This window comes from Microcaecilia unicolor, chromosome 3 (genome assembly GCF_901765095.1).
Source record: "Microcaecilia unicolor chromosome 3, aMicUni1.1, whole genome shotgun sequence".
NCBI classification, from domain to species: Eukaryota; Metazoa; Chordata; class Amphibia; order Gymnophiona; family Siphonopidae; genus Microcaecilia; species Microcaecilia unicolor.
In genome coordinates, this window is record NC_044033.1 from 362,491,635 (window position 1) to 362,517,994 (window position 26,360).

A 26,360-nucleotide genomic window follows, 5' to 3' on the forward strand; every position below is an offset into this window, starting at 1 on the left:
CCAGGACGTGGTAATAACTGGTCCAGCGCACGCCCCAAAAGACGCGCTCGCACTGCCGCAGGCCACTTTTTTGCCATGACTTAGTAAAAGGGCTCCCAAGTGCCTTATCATGGTTGCCATGTCAGTTTTGGTACCTGTAGCGCTTATTTCCAGTGGGAGAAGTACTACTGCTTATCATTGAAATAGCACAATGTGTTTGGAAGTAGTTTCAAACTAGCCAAAAATATCTACTTGGTAGCTCTGGGAACAAACTGAGTTCAGTTTTCAGAGTCTAGATCTGGACAAATGACTTCCTTATTAGCAAAGCCATATAATAGGTGAAAGCGGGTGGGAGACACTGGTTTCTTAGTCAGAGCATCACAGAAGCTCCAGTGTTGTATATTAATCCAGGCAAGAACCAGCACAGCAGCTTTTCCATGGTCTGATCTATCTGTTGCTTTGATTCAGACCCAGGGAGATTACAGGTGCTAAGAACACCATGGGATGAGTAGTTTGGTTTTGTATTAATTTCCTGATCTTTTTCCAGGTATCAGATGTCAGTGGAATAGCAGGTCTCGAAGAGCTCATTCTTTTCTCCAGTGGAATTGAAGTGATAGAAAACAGCACCTTCCGAGCACTGAGCACCCTGAAGACTCTGGAACTGCAGAAGAACAAGTTAACACAGATTCCAGGGTCACTTCCCTCCAACCTGGAAGTGCTAAAACTCGGTGATAATACAATACGTTCCATTTACCAGTCTGACTTTGAAGGTTTGCAGAAGCTACGTGTGCTTGAAATTCAAAACAACATGATCACCATCCTGCCTTCTAACATTTTGTCCCCATTATTCAATTTACAAAGTCTAAACTTGGATAGTAATAGCTTAGAGTCTGTCATTGGACCACTTCAACTTCTACACCTGAAGCATTTGAGCCTGGCAAATAACAGACTGCACGTTTTCCCAGGCAACTATTTTGCACCTCTTCAGCATTTACAGTTTCTTAGTTTAGCGGGTAACCTGTTGACCAAGGTACCCCAAGGATTGCCCAGGTCCTTGCTCTCCTTAAACCTAGAGAGAAATCATATAAAAAATGTGAGGTTTGGAGACATGAGACATCTGGAGAACCTAATAGAACTTTTTCTCTCTGCCAATCAGCTGTCCTCCATGGATGGTGCCCAGGTTCTCTCTAACATAACTATACTGGAGGTGGCCAGAAACCGCCTCAAAGCCATACCCCTCAGATTGCCAAGCAAGCTTCAGAAGCTGGACTGCAGCAATAACTTGATTCCGAAAGCAACAGAGCCGGATTTTCAGGGGCTACATGACTTGAAGCATTTGTTTCTTGATAACAATGTTGTCAGCTTTTTTGAAGATGGAGCACTCCAGAAGTGTGTGCAGCTGTCTAATCTAGCCCTGGAACAGAATCTGCTTACTGCTATACCCCTGAGGTAAGAGTCTAGAGTAGAGGCCTAGCTAGGTGGGATGCAAGGGGAGCAGCTGCTCCCACAAACAGATTGTGAATAAAATGGCGTCTATGTGAATCAGCCCTTCAGCTTCACATTGATGCCTATTTACAAAAGGTCTGCTGCCCCTGACATCAAAACCTGGCTATGCTTCTGGCCTAAAGCTAAGCATTAGTAATAAACACACACACATGTATATTTTTGGCTAGGTAATTAGTTTTATATGTATACCATAATTTTTCCACAGCCACTACTTACTTAACCTGTTTATGAATACATATTTCTTGTTGGTTGCTATATGTACTGCCAACTAATGCCAGATGAAAGACACACACAGAACAGCACAGATACACATACATACACACACATTCAGAGGGGTTGGAAAGAATTCCATGAGCCATGCTTTCCCCACTTGCTATGCTATCCAACTCAATGAACTGCTGGAAAGGAATTAGGTATAAGAGATAAAGAATATCTGTCCTGTCTGGGGGCACATTAACATTCTGAAAATGTAACAAAATAAAACCAACATTTTGCATTGGGAAAACTGGTGAGAAGAAACATTAAGTTTGAAAAAGGGCCAGATCAACCCAGCGTTTGCAGAGAAATAAAGTTCTCCCACAGTGATCCAAAATGGTTTCTTTTTGTTAAATTTTCCTACAATATGCAACAAATAACGTCTTCGTATTATCAGGTAAAAAGAGAGAAAGAAAAAATAAAGAAAGAAAAACATCAATCCAACCTTTTCCTTCCTGAAACCAGTCTGCAAATTTAGAGGGAGGGAGGGAGGGAGAACACAAAATCCTTGAACATAGGAAAACTGGAGGCCCCTACTGTACAGGTGACATTTTTTAACAGCAGCCTGAGCAACTAATGTCCTCTAGTATAGGGGAATCAGCATCAACTGGCGTAATGATTACCTTGTACTCAGGAAGGCAGCAAGCTATGAAAGAATTCAAAAAATACATTTGACATATTGATATTTTTAAATAACACACAAAGGAAATTTAGCCAAATCAATCTCTCACTTGCAGGATCTGGGGTCTCATAAAAGGAACTGACTCTGCTTTTTCAATGTGGTCTTGGCCACATCAGAGTAAGCCCTAATTTTACAATTAAAGAACAACAGGATCTAGGAAAAAAAGCCCCCCCCTCCCCCACCACTGGAAATTATTCCACAGATATACTCCACATTCTTTCCGCACCTCCCCCTAACTCCTCACTGTTGCTACCCTTCTTGCTGGGTAATTACTACTACTATTTCGCATTTCTATAGCGCTACAAGGCATACGCAGCGCTGCACAAACATAGAAGAAAGACAGTCCCTGCTCAAAGAGCTTACAATCTAATAGACAAAAATAAAGTAAGCAAATCAAATCAATTATTGTGTAAAGGAAGGAGGAGGGTAGGTGGAGGCAGGTGGTTACAAGTGGTTACGAGTCAAAAGCAATGTTAAAGAGGTGGGCTTTCAGTCTAGATTTAAAGGTGGCCAAGGAAGGGGCAAGACGTAGGGGCTCAGGAAGTTTATTCCAGGCGTAGGGTGCAGCGAGACAGAAGGCGCGAAGTCTGGAGTTGGCAGTAGTGGAGAAGGGAACAGATAAGAAAGATTTATCTATGGAGCGGAGTGCACGGGAAGGGGTGTAGGGAAGGACGAGTGTGGAGAGATACTGGGGAGCAGCACAGTGAGTACATTTATAGGTTAGTAGAAGAAGTTTGAACAGGATGCGAAAACGGATAGGGAGCCAGTGAAGCGACTTGAGGAGAGGGGTAGTATGAGTAAAGCGACCCTGGCGGAAGACGAGACGGGCAGCAGAGTTTTGAACCGATTGGAGAGGGGAGAGGTGACTAAGTGGGAGGCCAGCAAGAAGGCCAGCAAGAAGATGTGTTTCTCTCTCTGTCTCTCTTTTTTGTAAATTCTACTGTAAGACCTAGAAACTGAACTGTATTGCCTTCTTAATGGTCATTTACAGTGACCTCTAGCGACTGAACCATGTAGTTTGTACTCAGGCTCATTTTCGAGAGAGATGGACGTCCAAAAAGAGACATAAATCGGCACTTGGACGTCCTTCTCACAGAGACGTCCAAATCGGTATAATCGAAACTGCATTTTGGATGTTTTTTTTCAGAAATCCATTGCAAGGACATCCAAATCTCAAGGGGGCATATTGGAGGCATGTTTGAGGCGGGACTTGGCGTTCCTAAAATTTGGATATCTTTGAGCCTTAATGGAACAAAGCAAAGACGTCCAGGACTAGGACATTTTCACCCAGACCTGTTTTTATTACGAATAAGGCACAAAAAGGTGCCCGAAATGACCAGATGACTACTGGAGGGAATCAGGGATGACCTCTCGTTACTCCCCCAATGGTCACTAACCCCCTCCCACCCTCAAAAAACATGATTAAAAAGATTACTTGCCAGCCTCAGATGTCATACTCAGGTCCATGACAGCACATGCAGGTCCCTGGAGTAGTTTAGTAGTAGGTGCAGTGCACTTCAAACAGGTGGACCCAGGCCCGTACCCCCCTACCATTTGTGGAGGAAACAGCGAGCCCTCCGAAACCCACCAGAAACCCTCTGTACCCACATATAGGTGCCCCCTTCACCTGTAAGGGCTATGGTAGTGGTGTATAGGTGGGGGTAGTGGGCTTTGGGGGGGGGTTGGGGGGGCTCAACACACAAGGCAAGGGAGCTGTGTACCTGGGAGCATTTTATGAAGTCCACTGCAGTGCCCCCTAGGGTACCCGATTGCTGTCCTGGCATGTCAGGGGGACCAGTGTACTAAAAATTTTGGCCCCTCCCAAGTCCAAATGGCTTGAATTTGGACGCTTTAGACTTGGATGTTTTTGTTTTCGAAAATGGCCGAAAATCAAAGATGTCCAAATCCAAGAACGTCCATGGTATTTTCGAACATGACCTTTTCCCTGCCTCCAAATTTGGAAGTTTTACAAAGACGTCCAAATCCCAACTTAGACATTTCTTTCGAAAATGCCCCTCATTGTTATGTATGCCGCCAATACTTGTGGCCAGCCATAGGATGACATCCTTTGGTTAAACTGTAAAATCCATGCCTTGAAATTTGTTGACAGTGCCAGTCTGATACATTATCACACTTAGTTTCATATACCCCAATAATTCCAGTTTCATGGTATTATTCCTTCTATTCCAATTGAATGTTTGGTTACCACTTATTCAAACTACCAACCCTTTTCTCCTCCAGGTAAGAGGCAAACAGCGGTTAGAAATAATTCCATGAGCCATGCTCTGCATGTTTTCCTCACTTGTTATGTCATAACAAAGAGAATCTCCTTGCATGGAGGAACTAGCGAGAACCTTTTTATAATGAATCAGAAGCACTGACTGATTTAAAATACAAAACATGTCTGGGAAAAACTATCCCTAGTAACCTAAATCTCATTTTGTAAACATTTAGCCAAGAAGATCTCACAGGGTCTAAACCTCTAATTTTTGAGAATGTCCTGGTACAAGCTAGAGAAGTGACTTCTTCAAGATCATATAAACAAAACTCATTAATTAGAAAGTTAACCTATTGTTTCCTGACAGCATTGTTTTGATATGACAAGATTATGCAACTGGAAGTCATTGCCCTTTTCCATTTAAATTGAATCGACATGTTACCGAACTGTTAATTGTGCACTACAATCACATAGCATAAGATTTTATGTGAGTTGCTAACATATGTTTCTTTATTTATTTCAGCTTATTTACTGCTGTATAAGTAAGAGATCTACCCCCTCCCCCCAATGAATCAAAGCAAGGTTACATAACAATTTGTATTTTGGATGGGTCCCAACTCCCAAGAGCATGGGAAGAAGACTTAGACTCAAAGGCTCTACATGACTACCCACAATTTAGGGGGGGGGGGGGGACAGTACTGTATCTACAGAAGACTCATTGCAGCCAATGCAGGGCCTTGAATATCTGTGCTTGCTCAAAGTCCCACCCCTCCAAGCTTCCTGCTTCAGAAGGGGCAGAACCTGGCAGGCCTTCAGCATGAATGGATGCTAAAGGTCCTGCAGTGGCCATGATGAGTCATCAGACACACTGACTGCCTCACTGGTGCTGCCCTGGAAGGGGTAGGAAAGAATTGGGAAGGGGAGATGATGAACACCTCAGAGGGAGAGGGAGGGGAGATGCTAAACATCTCAGGAGAGGAGGAGGGGAGATGCTAAATACTTCAAGGGAGGGGGAAGATGCTGAACATCTTGGGAGTTAAGGAAGGAGAGATGCTGGACTAGGGAGGGGTAAAGAACAGAAGGAAAGATGCTGGATATGAAAGGATGGACCTTGACCTGCTCCTCAGTTGTTGGTGTTGGGGTGGGGGACACATGGTTGAATGTTCACTTAGGATGTCAGATACTTGGGCTGGCTCTGATAGCTCCACAGTACATCGTGATGTCTTACTAAAACTCTACTAAATAAATACAGCTCCAGCAATTGGCATACAATACTTTCTCTGAAGTAACCTTCAGGCAATATTTAGCTTCTTCAATTGCAGTTTCAGTAAACAGATTCTGTTTTAATTACCCTACCATATTCTCCACTCAATCCAGGCACATTCTCTCTATCTCTTAAAACCTGATTGAAACAACTATGGCATCTTATTTTGGGGAGCACTAAACATGAATCTTGGGTTCCTAAGATTCATAGGAGTGGCCTAGTGGTTAGAGTGGTGGACTTTGGTCCTGGGGAACTGAGTTTGATTCCTACTTCAGGCACAGGCAGCTCCTTGTGACTCTGGGCAAGTCACTTAACCCTCCATTGCCCCATATAAGCCGCTTTGAGCCTGCCATGAGTGGGAAAGCGTGGGGTACAAATGTAATAAAAAAAAATACTTCTGTCTGTAATCTTTGGGTGAGAATGAAAAGGAGGCAGGGATCTGCAATGCTTGGACCAGAAGAAATAACAGCAGACCACCGAACAAAGTGGTAACACAAAAAGGCTTTTATTGCTCCAAAGGAGATACTGTGCCTGAGATGGCCATATTTTGCTAACATAAGGCTGTATCAGGGGCAACAACTAGAAGAGGAAGAGTAAAAATATACTTTCCACTAGAACTAGCACACACTGGCAAACAGCCACAAAACTGCTCCTAAGAAATTCAGAATACTTATTTGTCTTCCGGGCCCAATGTTCAAAGCAAACCAGGCTTGCAATGTTTCATTTAGACCGGTTTTAGCCAGTCGAAATGAAACATTATTGTGTGGCCAATGCAGGCTTTCAGCCACTGCTCTACCGTGCACAGAAACAGTGACTTAAAGTCCCATGCTAATAAGCTTGCTTGTATTAAAACAAGCATATTAGCAATTCCGTCCAATACACAGAAAACCAGCGCACGGAAAACCCCTGCCCTCGTGGCTACAAACAGCTCTGGAGCAGGGTTGCCAGGTGGAAAATTTTTTTCCAGCCCAATCCAGCCCAAAAAACCAGCCCAAAACCCGCCCAAACACAAACCCCCCCCCTGACACCCCCCCCCCCCGCGTCATCACCCCCGCCCCCGCCGTCATCAACCCCGCCCCCGCCACCGGCCCCGCCTCCCACGTCACCGGCCCAGCCTCCCCGTCATCGGCCCCGCCTCCCACGTCATCGGCCCCGCCTCCCACGTCATCGGCCCGCCCAAAACGTCACTAACCCCGCCCAAAAACGTCACTAACCCCGCCCCCCGCGGCCGAAAAAAAAAGCAAAAAGCCGCCCAAAAAACCGCCCTGAAGCCCAAAAACCAGCCCAAAAAACCGCAACCCGCCGCGGGCAAAAATTTCCCGCGGCGGGTCGCGGAAAACCGCCCAATTGGGCGGTAAAACCGCCCACCTGGCAACCCTGCTCTGGAGCTGTCGATGGAGTCCTGTGCTAACCTAACTTTCCTGTCAGGGCATGAGTGCTGATTGGTTCAGGCACTGACAGAAAAGTTGCTGCAGCCCTTTATCCCCAAGCCCGACCTCACCCACCCCACACAACATCCCTGGTGGTCCTGTGGATGCCCTCCTGACTCCCCTCCTAAAAAACTTTTAAGCGTCCCCAGTAGACCGATGGACCCCCCCAACCCCCCCCCCCCCCCCCGAAACTTTAAGGCAGTGGTCTGGTGGATCCCTGACCCACCCACCCCCAGACCTTCGACCTCTCAAAAAATATCCTGGTGGTCTAGTGGGAGTTTCCCCTCCTTTCCTCATCACATACCTTTAGGTAGGAATGGATGCAAGAGGAATGCCTGCTCCTTTCTGCATCCTGGGATGGCCTGGGAGGGGCCTCCCAGTGCATCCCGGCACCGGACATGGGCTGGGCACTGCCATTTTGAAGCAGGTGGGCCCTGAGGCATAAGGAAGGAGGCATTCCTTCTCCCTTCTACCTAAAGTTATTTGATGGGGAGGGGAGACTAGGGGGTCAGGGGGGGTTCATCTGGACCATCAGGGTATGTTTAGGGGGGTTGGGGTGTGGGGGGTCCACCGGACTTGCTTTAAATTTTGGGGGGTCGGGAGGGGGTCCACTGGACCACCAGGGAATTCTGTTGGTGGGGTTGGGAGGGGTCCAATCATCCCTGGACATAACCCACGAGCTGTGCCTACCCCATAGCTCTTGTGGGCATGCGCCAGGAATGCTCCGACCAATTCTCAACACTAACATGGTGCATATAATTTGCATGCTGTTAGTATTGAGCATTAGTCAGTAATTGAGACTCACTGTTGAGTCGATGTCTTTCCAGCGCTGTTCTGTACAATGCCAGAGTTTTGTGCATTGGAACTTAGTCCTCTCCCTTCCTGCAGCACATGCACACTCTTTTTCAAGAAGAAGGCTCTCCTCAGGATTGGGGGAGGGGGGGGGGGGGGGGAGGAGGATATCTCTTCAAGGGCCCGGCGTACATTTTAGATAGTTGTAGGGTGCTTCAGCTGAGTTTTCTGAGGATTAATGCAAAAGAAGCATTTTCTCTGAGATTCTACACATTAAGTAAACACTGTACAGTCATACATATTACCACAGACATCTGGTGTAAGAGGTTTGGGGATACTAAGCCTCTCCAACTCCAACCATAGCCTTCTCCACCTCTGTCACAGAGGCAGTTTCAGCAGACCAGCACCTGCTCTGGAAACAACAGCAAAAAATGTGTGGGACCACAGCCTCTATGCTCGTCGCTGCTGGTCCTGCCCACTTTGATAAACATTACCTATTTTGGAGGGGGCAGGTGCAGCGGACCCAGCAGCGGCATGCATAGAGGCCTGTGGTCCAGTACAGAGTTGCCAGGTGGGCGGTTTTACCGCCCAATTGGGCGGGTTTTCACCAGCAGCAGCGGGAAAATTTCGCCAGCTGCGGGATGCGGTTTTTTGGGCAGTTTTCCCGTCGCCGCTGTGCGAGTTTGGTGGTTTTTTCCAGGGCTTCTATTAGTCCAATTCGGTCCAATAGAAGCTTTTCCGGGGCTTCTATTGGTCCAATTTGGTCCAATAGAAGCTTTCAGGGGCGGGGTTCACGTCAGGGATGACGTAGGGGGCGGGGCTAATGACATGGAAGGCGGGGTTAGTGACGTGGGAGGCGGGGATTGGCTACGGGCGGTTTTTGGGCGGGTTTACGGCTTGTTTGGGGCTGGGAAAATTTTTCCCAGCTGGCAACCCTGGTCCAGCACATGTTTTAATTTTATTGCTGCTGCTGCTACCAGGAAGCAGCAGCAGTCAGAATGCCAGGGAGAGGGCTGTGCTGGGGAAGTGTTAGGATCTGGTAACTGTGAGCCCCTGTGCCCCGACTGAGCACAGTGAAGATGGAGTGACACTGCACTCGGTCAGGCAGCCAGACAACCCCAAGCTTCACCTGGGAGACGACCACCATTCCCTGAGAGTTGAGCCCTCAGGTGCAGGCGGCCACCAGGACTTCTGGAACCGGGGGTTTGCACAACCGCTGACCAGGCATGCAAGCAGAACAGACACAGTCCAAGAGCCAGGAAATCCGTAGAGCAAACAAGTAAAAAACAGTCCACGGTCAAGGCAGGCAGCAAAACAAGCAAGGTCCAGGAAATAAGCTGAGGTCTGGAACACTGGATCTGAAGAAAAGGCGCACCGGCGAGGATCTCAAACACAATTGAGGCCGAAGCAACGAAGGACTGGAGGCAGGGCTTTAAATAGTGTAGGAATCAATCTCAAACATGTGCAGCTGATCCAAGATGGCTGCCCCCATCAGCAGAGAAGCCCAACGCCCAAATATGGGCTTCCTTCCTGCAGCCGGCCAACCCCAAGATGGCCGCCACAAGCTGAGATGTCCATCCCAAGATGGCCGACCTATCCTGGAGAAACACCACCAAGATAGCGGGCTATCTCTGCCTAGGGTTACCATATGGCTCCAGAAAAAGGAGGACGGATTGAGCCAGCCGGGTTTTACTTCCATTGCTTTCAATGGAAGTAATTGCTTTCAATGGAAGTAATTGCCCATTGCTTTCAATGGAAAGCAATGGAAGTAAAACCCGGCTGGCTCAATCCGTCCTCCTTTTTCTGGAGCCATATGGTAACCCTATCTCTGCCGGACCGCACCTCTCAGGCGAATCGGCCGCACAGGCCTGGAACCAGGTGAGGAATGTAACAGGAGGGACAGGGGAAACAGAAGATGCTGGGTGTGGTTAGGAGAAGGAAGAGATAGTGGAGAGATGCTGGACAGAAGGGGGAGACAGAAGCAGTAAGGAGGGAAACTGGATTGTAGCAATGAATGAAATCTGGACAGAGAGGCAGGAAAATAAATGGAAGAAAGCTGAAAGGAAAATATCAATATTGGAGATGGGTGTACCAGGAAGCAAAACTCCTGTAGAGCCAACTGAATGGCCCATACCTCTGGGCAATTGATGAGCATGCTAACTCCATTTGGAACCAATGACTTTGTGTGACCTAACCCAGGCAGTGGACTCCCCACCCCTGGAGGCTCGTATCAGCAGTCAACACTATCTACTTGGGTGGGTCCAGTAGAACCCTCTTGACCAGATGGTGGGGGTTGTTCCACCAAACCAAATTCTGGCATAAAGTACTTGGGAGGGGAAGATACACCTTGAACTTCTGGGACCAAGGGGCCCAGTGAGATAGCAACACCCTCTGATGTGGGAGCACGATTGCTCTCGCCCAAGGTACTACTTCCAGAATTGTCACCATAGACCAAGAAGTTGCAAGTAATTCCATGCTTGCAGGGTCTCCTAAGAACATAGCTTCTACTTTTGAATCTGCAGCTTGAACATGTGCTGTGCTGGAAGGAACAGAGTCCCCTGCCTAGTGCTGAAGTGAACCCTGAAGAACTCCAATTCCTGCGGAAGTTAACTGACTGTTGGCATAATCCATAACCCAGCCAAGGCATTCAGGAGCAGAATCACATCTACTGTAATTGCTCTTGGGTTTACCTCTGAGTCAGCTCATATCAACCAACTGTCCAGGTACAGATGCACCCGGAATATGAAAGGGACCCATAACAAAGACCCTGCTGAGGAGCCAGCAGGATTAGCAACATAGCCCATCTGGGGCCTACCTGGTTGAGGACTTGTCTTGTTGGAATGAGAATTTTCTACTTGTTATAGAGTGCTATGGTTTCCTGGAGTATTGAATGGTCTTCGCAAATGTGTGGACTGTTTCTGTGGATGAAGGACTCCCCACTTGTTATTGTATATTTTCAGAATAATGCTTATATTGGCATGTATTCTAAATGTTTCCACACATAACACATGTATAAATAACCTCCAGTTATTGGCAGGTGACTCCAGTAGACAAGATGGTAATGGGTAGATTGTTATACCCTTCAGCCCCATATAGATGGAAAAGGGTACCCTGGTTATTGTAGCAGAAGCACAAACTGACCTCCTGCTCCTTTCTTTTCGAATTTAATAGGGGTGGACAGAGTCCCTGTTCCTGTCCACTAAAACAAGGCAGCAACTGTTTTAGTTCTGTTTCTTGTCCTTGATCTTTCTTGAATCCTTGCTCCTTTAGCAAGTGCCTTTAATAGATAATCTGTGAAGGTATGAACCAGCTGATTCTTTCAGTTAGGCTGCTGCTTCAGGCATATGTGAAGGGATCTCCCTGTAGTTGCAAGGTCAGAGGTGGGAGATGGATCTAAGACAAAAGTAGAATAGCAGGGTATGGTCTTAAATACTTAGAAGGAATGGCTCCACTGCCACTACAACCATCTCTCCCAATATGGCAAGACCCTCCCAAGCTTCTACCAACTTACAGAACCTTCTAAATTGTCACTTCCAGAGATTTCCTATACTAGAACCTAAAATAGCTCAGATTGCGCTATAACATCATTATTCGGTTTGGTGTAGAGAGCTGCATGGGAGCGGGAATGGCGGGATTCTTGCAGGTACTGCAGGAATCCCATGGGGGCCCCCTCCAGGTCTGTGGGGATCCCGCAGGGATGGACCCAGGTTTGCAGGGATCCTGGGGGATGGACCCAGGTCTTGCTGGATCCCTGTGGAAATGCATGGCGATCTGAGCTTTGCCTCTCCTCCCCCAAGCAGCAGGGTGCCCTCCTGCACATACCTCAAGCCACCCTGGTGGATTCTTTGGGGCAGAAAAGATCTCCAATTTTTTTCTGTCTGCTGCCGCTGACCCTCTTGCTACTGCACCGCTTTTTTAAAAAGGTTGCTGAGACTTCCAGCGACAGCATCTTGAGACTTCTGAAGCTTTTCTGAAGGCACAGAGGGCGGAAACTCATGAGCAGGGCTCAAGCATAGGCGGTCGGTGGCCCAACTGTTTGGGGAGGCTAAAGGGGGCGGGGTTAGGGGTGGGACCAGGGGTGGAGCTTAAATCCATAATTGTCCGATAACACACAGAAAAAATAAATAAATAAAAAGTCACAATTAATACCTTTTATTAAATTTAGATATTAGATATTAGATATATGTCAAAGAATAAAGTGGTTGCTCAAAGCATATACTAACCACAATCGTAACTACGAAACACTAGGCACAACTTTGTGCAAAAACACACTCAGAACCTTACTGTACCATACGTATTACACTGGGCAGAACCTAATACACCATTCCATATCATCATGCTGATCAATCCATAGACTGGTGGGTTGTGTCCATCTACCAGCAGGTGGAGATAGAGAGCAATCCTTTTGCCTCCCTATATGTGGTCATGTGCTGCCGGAAACTCCTCAGTATGTTCTCTGTCTCAGCAGGTGGTGGTCACACACAGCAGCAGCTCTGGCTAGGTCTCCAAGCCTAATTTTTAGGTTTTGTTGAGTACCTGGGGTTGAGGGCTCTTCTTGAGCAAGTGCAAACCTGGTGGTGCCAGGTCCCTCCTTTTCTCCCCCCTCCCGCTGGCTCCGTTGGAAAAAAAAAATAAAAAATTTTGGACGTCCTTAAGGGCGTTTATTTCAACGTTTATTGCAGCTACTCACTGGGACACCAGTTCGTTACAGCTCGGAGCGAGAAGCAGGTAATTTTTACCTTTTTATAGCGGGCAGGGGGTTCCCCGATCGATCTCCACGTGGCCTATGGCATCGGAGGGCGAGGGCGCAAAGAATTGCTCCCCGGACCGCGTGTGCGCTTCTAGCGGGGATGCGGGGTTCTTAAAGTCTAATTCGCCCTTGTTGGGTGTCAGTTTGGAGGCCGGTCAGTGTCCCGGTTCTTTCTCCGGTGCGGCGGTTTTTCCCGCCATAAACGCCCATCCCCCGCTGCTCGCCTCCGCCATCTTGGCCGGCCACTCTGCTCGGACGGCTTCTTCTTGGGCCGCTTTTGAGGTGGGAGACGTTAATGCCATGGCCGCCCTTGATTTGGGCGACGGCAAAAAAGCGGCTAAAGTTAAGCGCCGTTCTTCCCGCGTGGCTCCTTCGCGGAGTGTCGTGCCGGACGCCATCTTGGATGCGCAGCATGTTTCTCCCCCGCTCTTGCGAGCGCCGGTTGAGGGTGCGTCTAGGGCTGTGGCCCAGGCTGCTGAAGTGCACAGTCTGGGGGGGGTTCTCCCCCGAGTTTATTTTGCTGCTGCATCAGGCCTTCCTTATGCAAAACGCTGCCCCTGCACCCTTGTCCGATAAAGGGGTTGAGGCCTCCGGAAGTAAATGCCCTCGGGTGGATTCTCAGGCCTTAGAGGACTCTGTCTCCTCTGATGTAGATGAGGGCAGCGTATCTGAGTTCTCCCAACGGTCCTTTGGGGATTTCTTGGAGGAGACGGATTCCCGCTCGGATGGAGCGGATGACCCCTCTGCAGCGCGGATCTTTCGCTCAGAGGATTTGCCCAACCTGTTAGTGCAGGCCATGAGCATTTTGAAGATTTCCTCTCCGGAGGACGTCTCTCTCTCAGCCCCTGTTGGCTCCGCCATTATGCTGGGGACGAAGCGCCCGCCTAGAACCTTTCACGTGCATGATGCCATGCACACCTTAATTTCGGCTCAATGGGATGTCCCGGAAGCGAGCCTCAAAGTGGCTAGGGCTATGTCCCGCCTCTATCCTTTGCCTGAAAGTGAACGGGAGGCCTTTCTTTGGCCTACCGTGGATTCTTTAATCACTGTGGTGACTAAGAAAACGGCGTTGCCGGTGGAAGGTGGCACGGCACTAAAGGATGCCCAAGACAGAAGATTGGAGGCGGCCTTAAGGTCGTCCTTCGAGGCGGCTGCTCTAAGTTTGCAGGCCTCAGTTTGCGGCTCCTAGGTGGCCAGGGCGTGCCTGACGATTGTGCAGTGGGCTTCCCCCTCGGATCCTTTCTTGAGGGCTGATTGGCCGGCCCTGGAATCGGGCTTGGCTTATTTGGTAGACTTACTGTATGATGTCTTGAGAGCCTCGGCTAAAGGTATGGCTCAGAAAGTCTCTGCGCGGCGGTGGCTTTGGCTGAAGCATTGGTCTGCTGACCACGCCTCTAAGTCCCGCCTGGCTAAGTTGCCTTTTAAAGGCAAGCTGCTCTTTGGGGTCGAGCTGGACAAAATTGTGACCGATCTCGGCACGTCTAAGGGCAAGAGGTTACCAGAGGTCAGGGCTCGGGCCAGAGCTCGCCCCGGTAACTCCAGAGGACGGTTTCAGGAAGCCCGTTGGTACCGCCCGGGCAAGTCGGGCTCCTCTGCCCACTCTTCCTTCAAGAGGAACTTCTCCCCCAAGCAGCATTCCTTTCGCAGAGACCGCCGTCCCGGAGGTGCGCCCTCCGGTCCTCTCCCAGGGTCTCGTACCCAATGACGGGGCCCTGGTCCATGGCCCAGTGCAGATTGGAGGACGCCTGTCCTCGTTTCTGGGCGAGTGGACCAGGGTAACTTCAGACGCTTGGGTGCTGGAAGTCATCAGAGACGGCTACAAGCTAGAGTTCTGCCGACCCTTAAGAGACGGGTTTGTACTCTCTCCCTGCAAGTCTCCGGTCAAAGCTGTAGCAGTGCAGCAGACCTTGGACAATCTGATCCGCCTGGGTGCGGTCGTTCCTGTGCCAGAAAATCAGCTTGGCAAGGGACGTTACTCCATTTACTTTGTGGTACCAAAGAAAGGAGGTTCTTTACGGCCTATCCTCGACCTCAAAGGGGTCAATCGGGCCTTGAAAGTTCGGCACTTTCGCATGGAGACTCTCCGCTCTGTTATAGCGGCAGTGAAGGCAGGGGAGTTCCTGGCATCCTTGGACATCAAGGAAGCGTACTTGCATATTCCCATCTGGCCTCCTCATCAACGCTTTCTGCGTTTTGCAGTCCTGGGCCGACACTTCCAGTTCAGAGCCCTCCCGTTCGGGTTGGCTACTGCTCCGCGGACCTTCTCCAAAGTAATGGTGGTCATCGCGGCCTTCCTGCGAAAGGAAGGAGTACAAGTCCATCCTTATCTGGACGACTGGTTGATCCAAGCCCCCTCTTATGCAGAGTGCGGCAAAGCTGTGGACCGGGTGATTGCTCTTTTGAGCTCCCTGGGGTGGATCATCAACTGGGAGAAAAGCCAGCTGCGCCCGACTCAGTCCCTGGAGTATCTGGGAATTCGATTCGACACCCAAGTGGGCAGAGTGTTCCTGCTGGACAATCGGATTGTCAAACTTCAGGCTCAGGTGGCCCAGTTCCTAGTAGCCTCTCCTCTTCAGGCTTGGGACTATGTGCAGCTGTTGGGCTCTATGACAGCCATGATGGAAGTAGTGCCCTGGGCCAGGGCTCATATGAGACCACTACAACACTCTCTGCTGCAGCGCTGGACTCCGGTGTCAGAGGATTATGCTGTGCGCCTTCCCTTGGACCCAGCAGTGCGCAAGGCGCTGAGCTGGTGGCTGAAGACAGACAAGTTGTCTGCAGGGATGCCTCTTGTGATCCCGGAGTGGATTGTCGTCACGACGGATGCCTCTTTGACGGGCTGGGGAGCCCACTGTTTGGGAAGGACAGCGCAGGGGCTCTGGTCTCCTGCAGAGGCAAAGTGGTCTATCAACCTCCTGGAACTCAGAGCCATTCGGTTGGCGCTATTGGAGTTCCTCCCGGTACTGGCGTTGAAGTCAGTATGGGTCCTGTCGGACAATGCCACGGCTGTGGCCTATGTCAACCGCCAGGGAGGTACCAAGAGCGCCCCTCTAGCCAAGGAGGCCATGAATCTAGGCCAGTGGGCGGAAGCGAGCCTGGAACAGCTGTCAGCGGCCCACATTGCCGGAGTCATGAATGTCAAGGCGGACTTTCTCAGTCGCCATACCTTGGATCCCGGAGAGTGGCAGTTATCGGCTCAGGCGTTCTTGGACATCACGAAGCGCTGGGGCCAGCCGAGCCTAGATCTGATGGCATCATCGGCCAATTGCCAAGTGCCGCGCTTTTTCAGCAGAGGACGGGACCCTCGATCCCTGGGAGTAGATGCTCTTTTCCAACAGTGGCAGACACAGGAGCTTCTCTATGTGTTCCCGCCCTGGCCCATGTTGGGCAGGGTGCTAGACCGGGTGGCAAAGCATCCGGGCCGGATAATCCTGGTGGGTCCGGACTGGCCCAGACGTCCCTGGTATGTGGACTTGATCATGCTCTCAGTGGACGATCCTCTGCGGCTGCCAGTGGAGCAGGGCCTGTTGCATCAGGGTCCCGTGGTGATGGAGGATCCCTCCCCCTTTGGTCTTACGGCCTGGCTATTGAGCGGCAGCGTCTGAGGAAGAAGGGCTTCTCAGACAAGGTCATCGCCACTATGCTAAGAGCGAGGAAGCGCTCTACTTCTACTGCTTAAGCCAGGGTTTGGCATACCTTTGCAGCGTGGTGTGAAGCAGGCTTACTTTCTCCCTTCACTGCTCCAATTTCTTCAGTGTTGGCATTCCTGCAAGACGGTCTGGAGAAAGGCCTGTCGCTCAGTTCCCTTAAAGTCCAGGTAGCAGCTCTGGCTTGCTTCAGGGGCCGCCTGAAGGGTGCTTCCCTGGCTTCGCAGCCAGATGTGGTGCGTTTTCTCAAGGGAGTTAATCACCTGCCCCCTCCTCTGCACTCAGTGGTGCCTGCGTGGAATCTCAACCTGGTGCTAAGAGCATTGCAGAAGCCGCCTTTTGAACCCTTGTCGAGGGCATCTCTGAAAGACCTGACGTTGAAAGCAGTCTTTTTGGTGGCTATCACTTCAGCCAGAAGAGTTTCCGAGCTCCAGGCACTCTTATGTCGAGAGCCTTTTCTGCAGTTCACTGAGGCAGGAGTGTCTATTCGCACAGTGCCTTCCTTCCTGCCCAAGATTGTTTCTCGCTTCCATGTGAATCAGCAGCTCTGTCTCCCTTCCTTTCATAGGGAGCACTACCCAGAGGAATACTCTGCTCTCAAATATCTGGATGTGAGACGCGTCATCATCAGATACTTGGAAGTGACCAATGATTTCCGGAAGTCGGATCATCTGTTTGTCCTGTTTGCAGGTCCTCGTAAGGGTCTGCAGGCTGCTAAGCCTACAGTGGCAAGATGGGTCAAGGAAGCCATTGCAGCGGCTTATGTGGCCGCGGGGAAGGTGCCGCCTATCCAGCTGAAGGCTCACTCCACTAGAGCTCAGGTGGCCTCGATGGCAGAGGCCGGGTCCGTCTCCTTGGAAGAGATTTGCAGGGCAGCAACTTGGGCATCGGCTCATATCTTCTCCAGGCATTACCGCTTGACCGGCGGAGGCCCGGTTTGGAGCTTCAGTGTTGCGGTCAGGGATTTCAAGGTCCCGCCCTGGGTGAGTACTGCTTCGGTACATCCCACCAGTCTATGGATTGATCAGCATGATGATATGGAAGGTAAAATTATGTATCATACCTGATAATTTTCTTCCATTAATCATAGCTGATCAATCCATAGCCCCTCCCAGATATCTGTATTGTTTATATTCTGGTTGCATTTCAGGTTCAAGTTTAGTCTTCAGTTCCTGTTCAGGAGGACTTCGTGTTCAAGTTTTTTCAATTGGATTCTTCAAGAGTTGAGACGAGTTTGTGTTACAGTGAGCTGCTGCATTCTTCTCCCCTCCGTTTTACGGGGCTGGATTGAGACATAAATTCTGCCGGCGCTCCCTCCCACTTCGTGCGGCTGTAGGGCAACTTTGTACCCCTCCCGCTTCGGCGGTGTTAGGGTCAGTCAGCTCCTTCCGCGGTTGCGGTTGCAGGATAAGCCAGATCCCCCCGCATCGGCGGGGTGGTGTCCCTCCCCCGCTCCGCGGGGATGAGCTGGACGGATTCCCCTCCCCCACTTGTGTGGGGATGAGCTGGGTTAATTCCCCTCCCCCATTTCGGCGGTGGTGAGCTGGGCAGAGTGTCCCTTGTGGGTGTAATTCTCTAAGTGCTGAGTCCTGCGGATGGAGCTTGAATATCGACATACTGAGGAGTTTCCGGCAGCACATGACCACATATAAGGAGGCAAAAGGATTGCTCTCTATCTCCATCTGCTGGTAGATGGACACAACCCACCAGTCTATGGATTGATCAGCTATGATTAATGGAAAGAAAATTATCAGGTATGATACATAATTTTATTATATAAATATAAACTTTTAATGTTGAGCACCTGATTCTCAAAGTGGACATATTCCAAACACTATAATGAAAATAAAATTATCTTTTCTACCTTTGTTGTCTGGTGACTTTGTTTTTCTGATCATGCTGGCCCAGTATCCGATTCTGCTGCTATCTGTCCTCTTAACTTCGTTTCCAGGGCTTCCTTTCCATTTATTTCTTTACTTTCTGCCTTTCTTCTTCATTTCTTGTCCTCGCTACCCTGCCCCCCCCCTCCAGCCATCCACACCCACCCACCCATTGATTCTCTCCTCTCCTCTCTGTTCCCGGGCAGATTTTCTAACAGGAGCTGCTCATCCAATCAGAGAGCTCTATTTGAATGCAGATTAACATACAGACACTCTAATGGGAATTTTTAGTCAAAAACACTAGCTAAACCCTTCATTTTTGGATCAAAGGTCACATTTTTGATCAGAGCCATGCCCTAACATTAAGGCTGTAAACATTTCCATCAATTTTTACCCATAAATATGCAAATAAGAACCTCCCAAAAACGGACTAATTTGCATATGGCTTGAGCAAATTTGAGTACATAGCATACCAAACCCACTTCCTAGCACCTAAATTCTGCAATTAGATTTAATGCAAATATTTTTAAAACTTATTTTTAGCACTTTTAAAATTTCAGGGGTCAGTGCAAGTCTCTTTGGTGTGAATTGCTCATGTGCAGCCAGGAATTCATGATCCTAGTTAAATATCTCCCTGGCAACCCAGGACACCTCCAGCCAACCCTCCTCCCCTGCTCTGCTCTCCCAGCAGTAAGGTGATCAAATTACAACTGGTTATATGCAAGGCTAGAGATGGCTTTCACTGCAGCTGCTGCTATCCCAGAGCAGCAGGACCTGCAGCAGAACTACTACTAATACTATTTAGCATTTCTATAGAAACAGCTGATCCATCCTGCTGTGGCTGGGGAGGCATAGCCTCCCCAAGCCTCTTATACCGGGCGCCTATGGGCTCAAGGTTAGGAAGCCTTTCAGAGCAGCTAAGGGCAGAAGAAGGAGCCATAGCCCTTGAAGCAGACAAAGTTCAGGGCAGCAGAAAAGGGCCTGCGGGGGGCACTATCGGTGCCTAGGACTGGGAAGAGCAAAGGTAGCCCTCTAGAGGGGATCCCTGGACCTGGTGGTTGCAGAGCCCTGAACCCCAGCAGGGAGAAACCCCAGAGGCTCCACTTGAAGAGGGGCCCAATGAGGGTGAAGGCCTCCGGGGTGTTATTGGCACTAGGGGCCCAACGAAGGCAAATGCCTCAGGGGTGTGACCAGCACTAGAGGCCCAAAGAGGTCTCTGTGGTGCCATTGGCACTAGGGGCTCAGAGAACCCTGGGAGGTTCCACGAAGTGCAGCAGGGCCAGTCACAACCAACATGGAAGCCCAGCCTAGCAGCCACCAGCCAAAGGAGCCTCCAACAGAAGGGGTGAGATCTGAAGAGACTGGGTGAGGGTGGACTTTAGACAGGAGAGGAGGGACCTAGGCCACACACCCACGCCTTTACACTGATTTGACTTAGCAGAAGGGAAGAGCTTACAGCTACTACCTTGCAAACAGGACTGATAATACTAGAGTGCTTTTTGGTTTAAGAAGTTAAGTATCAACACTGTTGGTGTTTATATTTGTTTCAAGAGGTTAAGTGTCAAGCCTATTGATGGTTGTATATAGCAGTTGAATATATATATATATAGATATAGATTGGTGTAAATAGTTAAATAATAGTTAAATAAAATCTGTTCAGAGCAGTCCTCGTTGTTTTGGATTTTCCTGGGGGGGGGGGGGGGGGGGGAGAAGAGGGTAATCCCACCTAACCCTTTTCTTCCCCAGGTGGAGGCATCGAGCGCCAACTGAGTAAGGGACTGACGGAGAGTGCCTTTGGGAGGCTCCAGCCAGGTCAGGCCCTGAATCCAGGAGCGACCAGTAAGGGGTTGTTACATAAACACTGTAAAGTCAAACATCTTACATCCTCTTCATTTGTGTCTCTGATCTTTCTCACTAATGATCACCTGTAATACCCCATGATATGGGTATTACTAGAGGTCATAGTGATAGATTTTTCCAGAGGCCCTGGGGGGAGGGATGTCCCTGCCAGTGGGCTGGAGAGTGATATTGTGAGGCCCACCCAGGGGAGGGGTTGGCAGAGAAGTTGCAGAGATAAAGTGGTTTCCCTGTAGTGAGTGACAGCAGGGGTGGAGTTTGGAAATAATAAAAGGAATTGGAGCAGTGGCATACCAAGGAGGGGATGGGTGGGAGGGGCGGTCTGCCCTGGGTGTCAGCTCGGGGGGAGGGGTGCTCCCTGCCAGCTCCCTCCCCCCCCGGGTGCAGCACGATGACCCCCCCCGACCTAGTGCCTACCCTCCTCAGCTCCCTCCAACCAGCTGAGCACCCTACCTTTAAAGAAATTTCAGAAGCCGTGGAGAGGCGAGGCGCAGCGCCTCACGCCTGCAAGTAAAGGAAGCGTGGATCATCATCGGGCCTTCCCTCATGCTATCTGTCCCGCCCTCCGCTGACGCAACTTCCTATTTCCGCAAGGGCGGGACAGACAGCGTGAGGGAAGGCCCGATGACGATCCACGCTTCCTTTACTTGCAGGCGCGAGGCGCTGCGCCTTGCCTCTCCACGGCTTCCAAATTTCTTTAAAGGTAGGGTGCTCAGCTGGTTGGAGGGTAGACACTGGGTCGGGGGGGTGGGAGTTGATGCGCTGAGGGGGGTGTCATCATGCTGCACCCGGGGGGGGGGGGATGCAACAGCGAACCACCCCGGGTGGCAGCCCTCCTTGCTACGCCACTGAATTGGAGTGAGGTACATGAGGCCTTTGATTGCCTGTACCCCTGCCAGGACCCTTGGGAGTATTAGGAGATCCTGGAGTGAAAGAGATAACTGCAGGTTAGATAAAAGAGTAATTCCTGCCCCTATAAGTGGCAACTGAGACAGAGAAAGAGCTTCAGATGGATAAGAGGAATATAGCCTGGAAGCCGGACCGGAACAGGGGAAGCCTGTTCAAGGCCAGAGTGTAGCCCTGCAAGGTAAACAGCTGGAAGAAGGCCAGCCTAAAGGGTCTGTGCATGAAAGAGTTAGATTGATATCAAAAGTCATGGGAGCAGCCTTGGGGTGATTGCTGGCACAACAGGATGGTAAAGGACAGGAGTTTGTGTAAATATGTATAGCTTTGGAATACCTAAAGAGTGAAGAAGAGTGGCTAAGATTATCACGAATGGGCTTGGAATGAGCAGTGTATATAAAGAGTTCTGAAGTGTTTTCCTGCTGGTTGTAGAAGTTTCAGTAAAGTTTTATTTATTTCTTTTTAATTCTACAAAGCTTCTGGAGTGCAGAGTGGTTTTTTGGTGAGAGAGAGCACGCTTGCTCGTGGACTGAGAGATGTACTCTAATTGAGTCTTTCCTAATTTTCCAAGCCCCGGATCTCTATTCCAGACCATTGACCCACTCCCAAGTTTGTTGGATGGAAGCTATGACTGAGTGATGAGCTAAATGGAAAAAGAATAGAGCACTGAGAGATAAATAAGTTCTCCCTGTGACCCTGTAGTTAAGCTCCTGCTTGTTGGTGTTTTCCTTCTTCTCCCTCTTCAGCCTATGGCTTAAGCGCTCCAGTTCACTCCTTGGATTCTTGCAACCATGCAGAGGCCCACACTGTTCCCTCTTTGCTGAGTCCTCCATCTATACTTCTGCCAGTAGAGGGGGGCTGTTTCACTATCACATTTTCAATAGTGAGGAACTGGCAAGCTCTGTAGGACTCCAGTGAACATGCTTGTCTCTAGCGCCTGATAACACAACATTAAAGCATCAACCCCCCCCCCCCCCCCCCCCCCCACTGGCAGCAATGCATTTGGAGGTCTCCCGCTCAGCTTAGAGGGAACAGTGACAGAGGGATGACAAACTTCTGACTTCTACATACAATTCACACAAGGTCAACCAACTCAAGATTCAAGGGCGACTTCATATTAGACATTCACAGAATAAGCCCAAAGATTAAGCCCAAAACATAAGCACTACAGCTCTACGCCAACATCACCATGCCACCACTACTATTCACCAGGAATCTGAGTTATATATGGGCAGGTGGGAACAATTACAACCATCTCAATAAGGGATGTTGGAACAGGATGACACACACTTCCTCTGTATACTAAAATAGTATGGTTCTGAATCTCAGTATGTATAATTTGGAAGAAAGGTGACTAGGGTTACCATATGACTCCAGAAAAAGGAGGACAGATTGAGCCAGTCTGGGTTTTACTTTCATTGCTTTCAATGGAAGCAAAACGTGGACTGGATCAATCTGTCCTCCTTTTTCTGGAACTATATGGTAACCCTAGACTGGGGGAGGAGAGATATGATAGAGACATTTCTACCTCTGTGCCATAAATATACAGGAAGTGAGCCTCTTTCAATTGAAAGGAAGTTCTGGAATGAGAGGGCATAAGATGAAGGTGAAAGGTAACAGACTCAGGATTAATCTAAGGGAATACGTTTTCATGGAAAGGGTGGTGAGTGCATGGCACAGCATCCTGGTGGCAGGGGCATAGCTAGGTGGGGCCACGGTAGCCTGGGCCCCTGACCTGGGACCTTGTTTTTACTGGCGGGGGTCTCCAACCCCCACCAGCCGAAGCCTTCTTCAGTGCCGGTCACCGGTGCGTGCATTCCCTGCCGTGTTCTCGTTCTTCCTCCTGACGTCCTGCACGTTCCTTTAAGTGAAACTGAGCATGCTCAGTTTTACGTAAAGCAGCATGCATAAGACGTCAGCAAGAAAAAAGAGAGCAGGGCAGCGAACACGGCTGCGCCAGAGACCAGCGCTGAAGAAGGCTTCAGCTGGTGGGGGTTGGGGTCCCCCATCAGCAAAGGTATTTAATTTTGGGGGGGAGTGACGAGGCGGTGAGGGGAAGCGGCGAGGAGCGACGAGAAGGTCAGGGGAAGCGGCAAGGCGGTGGGGGGTTGAGGTGGCGAGGTGGCATACTAAAATGTGCCCCCCAACATTGGGCTCTGGCCCCCTCCCACTGCGAGGTTTGGCTATGCTTCCTGGTGGAGGTAGTGGAGATGACAACAGTATGTATCTGAATTCAAGAAAGCTTGGGACAAGTACATAAGATCTCTAAGGGAGAGGAAGGGATAGTAGATGGATGGGCAGACTGGATAGGTCACATGGTCTTTATCTGCCTTCATTTTTCTATGTTTTTGTGAATTCAGAACACACTAAGCTAGTGAGGGTCATAAAAGGATCATTATAATTAATGCATTTTAAATAAAGTAATATATTTAGCTCATCTCTTTCAGGCTTCCAGACACTCTTGCACGGCTGGATCTGAAAGGGAACAGCATAGAGGATATCAGAGAACAAGAACTGAAGGGCTTGAACCAGTTGCAGGTTTTAAACCTTCGGAACAACAAGATTTCTGCCATAGACGGCAAGGTGTTAGAGTGTTTGCCTCGCCTTCAGCACCTGTACCTGGATGGGAACCCTTGGAACTGCACCTGTGACCTTCTGAGGGTAAAGAAACTGCTGAAGAAGAAGGGCACTGATGTCCAGAGCGGGCAGTGCATGGAGCCAGAGGAAAGCCATGGAGAAAGCTGGATGTCTTCCAGAAAGATCCTGCAGCATTGCAAGGACAGCCCATATCCCACTGATAATGAGAAGGAAGTTAGCCAGAGTGCCAAACTAGATGAGAAGATTGGTACCAAAATCCAAATGGATGATGATGACTATGACTACGAAATAGATTAATCATGTATCTTTTGAATGCCTCTGTAGTGCCCACCTATGTTTACTTGCCAGTGCTGTCTTTATATTGTATATTGAGTGTGTATGTATATGAGTGCATGTGTGTAGAGAGGGACTGCTTAGGAAAATCTGTGGTAGGAAGGAAGAAAAGTTGAAAGTAGGTTTTATGGCTTTTTATTGTCTCCAAATTGCATACAGAAAAGGGGCTCCAGGTAGGTCAGACTGCATAGACAAAAGACTGAGGGACCTGAGGGTAGGAAGTTTAATAGCAGTAGAAAGGGTTGATTAATTATTTCTAATTACTTTCTGTAACAGGAATGAATGGAATCATAGTATAATTGAATTGTGTTAATGGGGGATTAAATGAGGAGATAATGTAGTATAACAGCTAGCAAAATGGAGTGTTAGGCTGCCTAGTGATAGCTGTGGTTTGACTACTTTGTCATTCCGCTCTTTCTGTGTCTAAGAATAGACAGTCTGTTGCGTTACTGATCTGGTTGGGATGCACTGGAAAAAATTGTACTGTAAGCAGGCCAACTGATGAGGGTCCTCTCCCAGTGTTACACCCAATTGGAGAAAGGGGCACATTTGCATGGATTTGATCATTCTGCCTATATTTACATATTGAATTATGTACATTTTTGTTTTGCTTTGTTAAAATAAAGTCTTTTTTTTCTGACATTTTCAAGTGTCCATTTAATAAAGACCACAGAGAAGGAGGAAAGGGTACATGAGAGGGAAACTGCAGGCAGAGAGGAACAGGTATGAGAGACAGAGACTGACTGTAGAGAATGAGAGAGAGAGAGAGAGAGAGAGAGAGCGTAAACGAGTATCTATGAAAGTGCTGGTATGCTGTTGAGTGGCGCATAAATGCAGGTGCTATAGAATTGCCTTTAATATGCTCCAGTGTAGTTACTTCCTTTTGGCAGCCCAATTGTTTTATGCAAACTGCTTATAGGCCAGTATCTGGCTCACGCAGAATGTCAAGCTCATGTAAATAAAATAAATACAATCATCCCACAGAATTCTGCACAAGCTGCAAAGTGGGAGGTGTCAATTCTCGCTGCTTAATTAATACGTGAAAACAAGTTGATCAGTTAGCTTCCTTTATTCAGAGGGAAATTTGCCGCGGCAGAGGAAGGAGCATGAGATCAAACACTGACAATTAGGTTTCTCCCATGAGCTTCTTGCCAGGCACAGGGACAGTGCAAGCTTATATAGACACTAGTAAAAGTGGCCTGTTTCTGGCGTCTATGAAATGGGCGCTAGCGGGCACGGGACTCCCTTCCCCTCCCCTTCCGGTACCTGTTCCGTCGGCCCAGGAAAGAAAGAGCCCCTCTTTCCTTGCTGCGTGGTGTGGGAGTCGGGCTCTTGGTGTTTCAAAATGGCCGCCGAGAGTTGAAGTCTCGCGAGGCAGCTTGAACTCTCGGCGGCCATTTTGAAACGCCGAGAGCCGGACTCCCACACCATGCAGCAAGGAAGCCACCACTATGGGAGGAAAGAGGGGGCTCTTTCTTTCCTGGGCCGATGGAACAGGTACCTCTAGACCACCAGGGAGACACGCGTAAGGGGAGGGGAGGTGACAGGAAGGGAGGGAGGTTGGTGAGGTTATGCATGTGCTACCGTGGGCGGGGCTATGTGGCGAAAAGGGCGGGGTTCATTTGCACATCAGCGGCGGCTGGGATTTCTTGGAAGGGGAGGAGTAGTGCGTTAATTTGTTTTCGTGTTCCGCCCTCGACGTCATCACGTGTGACGCGAGGGCGGGACATGAAGATGGTATGGTGGCTTCACCACCATGAAACCACGAACCGGTGTGTGAGTGACTTCAGTGACGTCAGTGTCCTCAGAACGTTGAGGCTGCGTTTTATTATAGTAGATAATGGGCTTACATCCTAAGGTCAGCTAAAATTCAGTTCAATAAATCAGCAAAATAAGAGAGTCTTTGACCATTAGTCAAAATAGATGCGTTTCAGTACAGAAAACTTGTCTTTGGTAATGTTTTCTCAACCCGATAAGAGAAAAAGAATAATTACTGATATATTCTTGTCTATCGAAATCATTCTTTCAGAAACATATAGACTGGAAAAGAAAACAATTGGCAGTAGAACTTATCTTAGAGAAGTTTACCTTTCTTTATATACAGATCAGCAGCTCAGTTGAAATTAAGTAGGTTTATAACATTAGCAAAATTAGCCCCTTCCTTTCTGAATACGCTACCAGAACCCTTATCCAAACCCTTGTCACCTCTCGCTTGGATTATTGCAACTTACTTCTCACTGGTCTTCCTCTCAGCCATCTCTCTCCT

General features: G+C 49.1%; 1 protein-coding gene across 1 annotated transcript in view; it reads left to right on the forward strand.

Moving 5' to 3' along the window:
- The window catches only part of LOC115464759 (nephrocan-like), a 60,220-nt gene extending 36,123 nt beyond the window's left edge, over positions 1-24,097 (forward strand). The window contains exons 5-6 of the mRNA XM_030195112.1: positions 527-1,428; positions 23,611-24,097. Of these exons, the coding sequence (XP_030050972.1) occupies positions 527-1,428; positions 23,611-24,058 (1,350 nt within the window). The 3' untranslated portion in view covers positions 24,059-24,097. The remainder of the gene's footprint in view (positions 1-526; positions 1,429-23,610) is intronic.
- Positions 24,098-26,360: the final 2,263 nt, after the last annotated feature.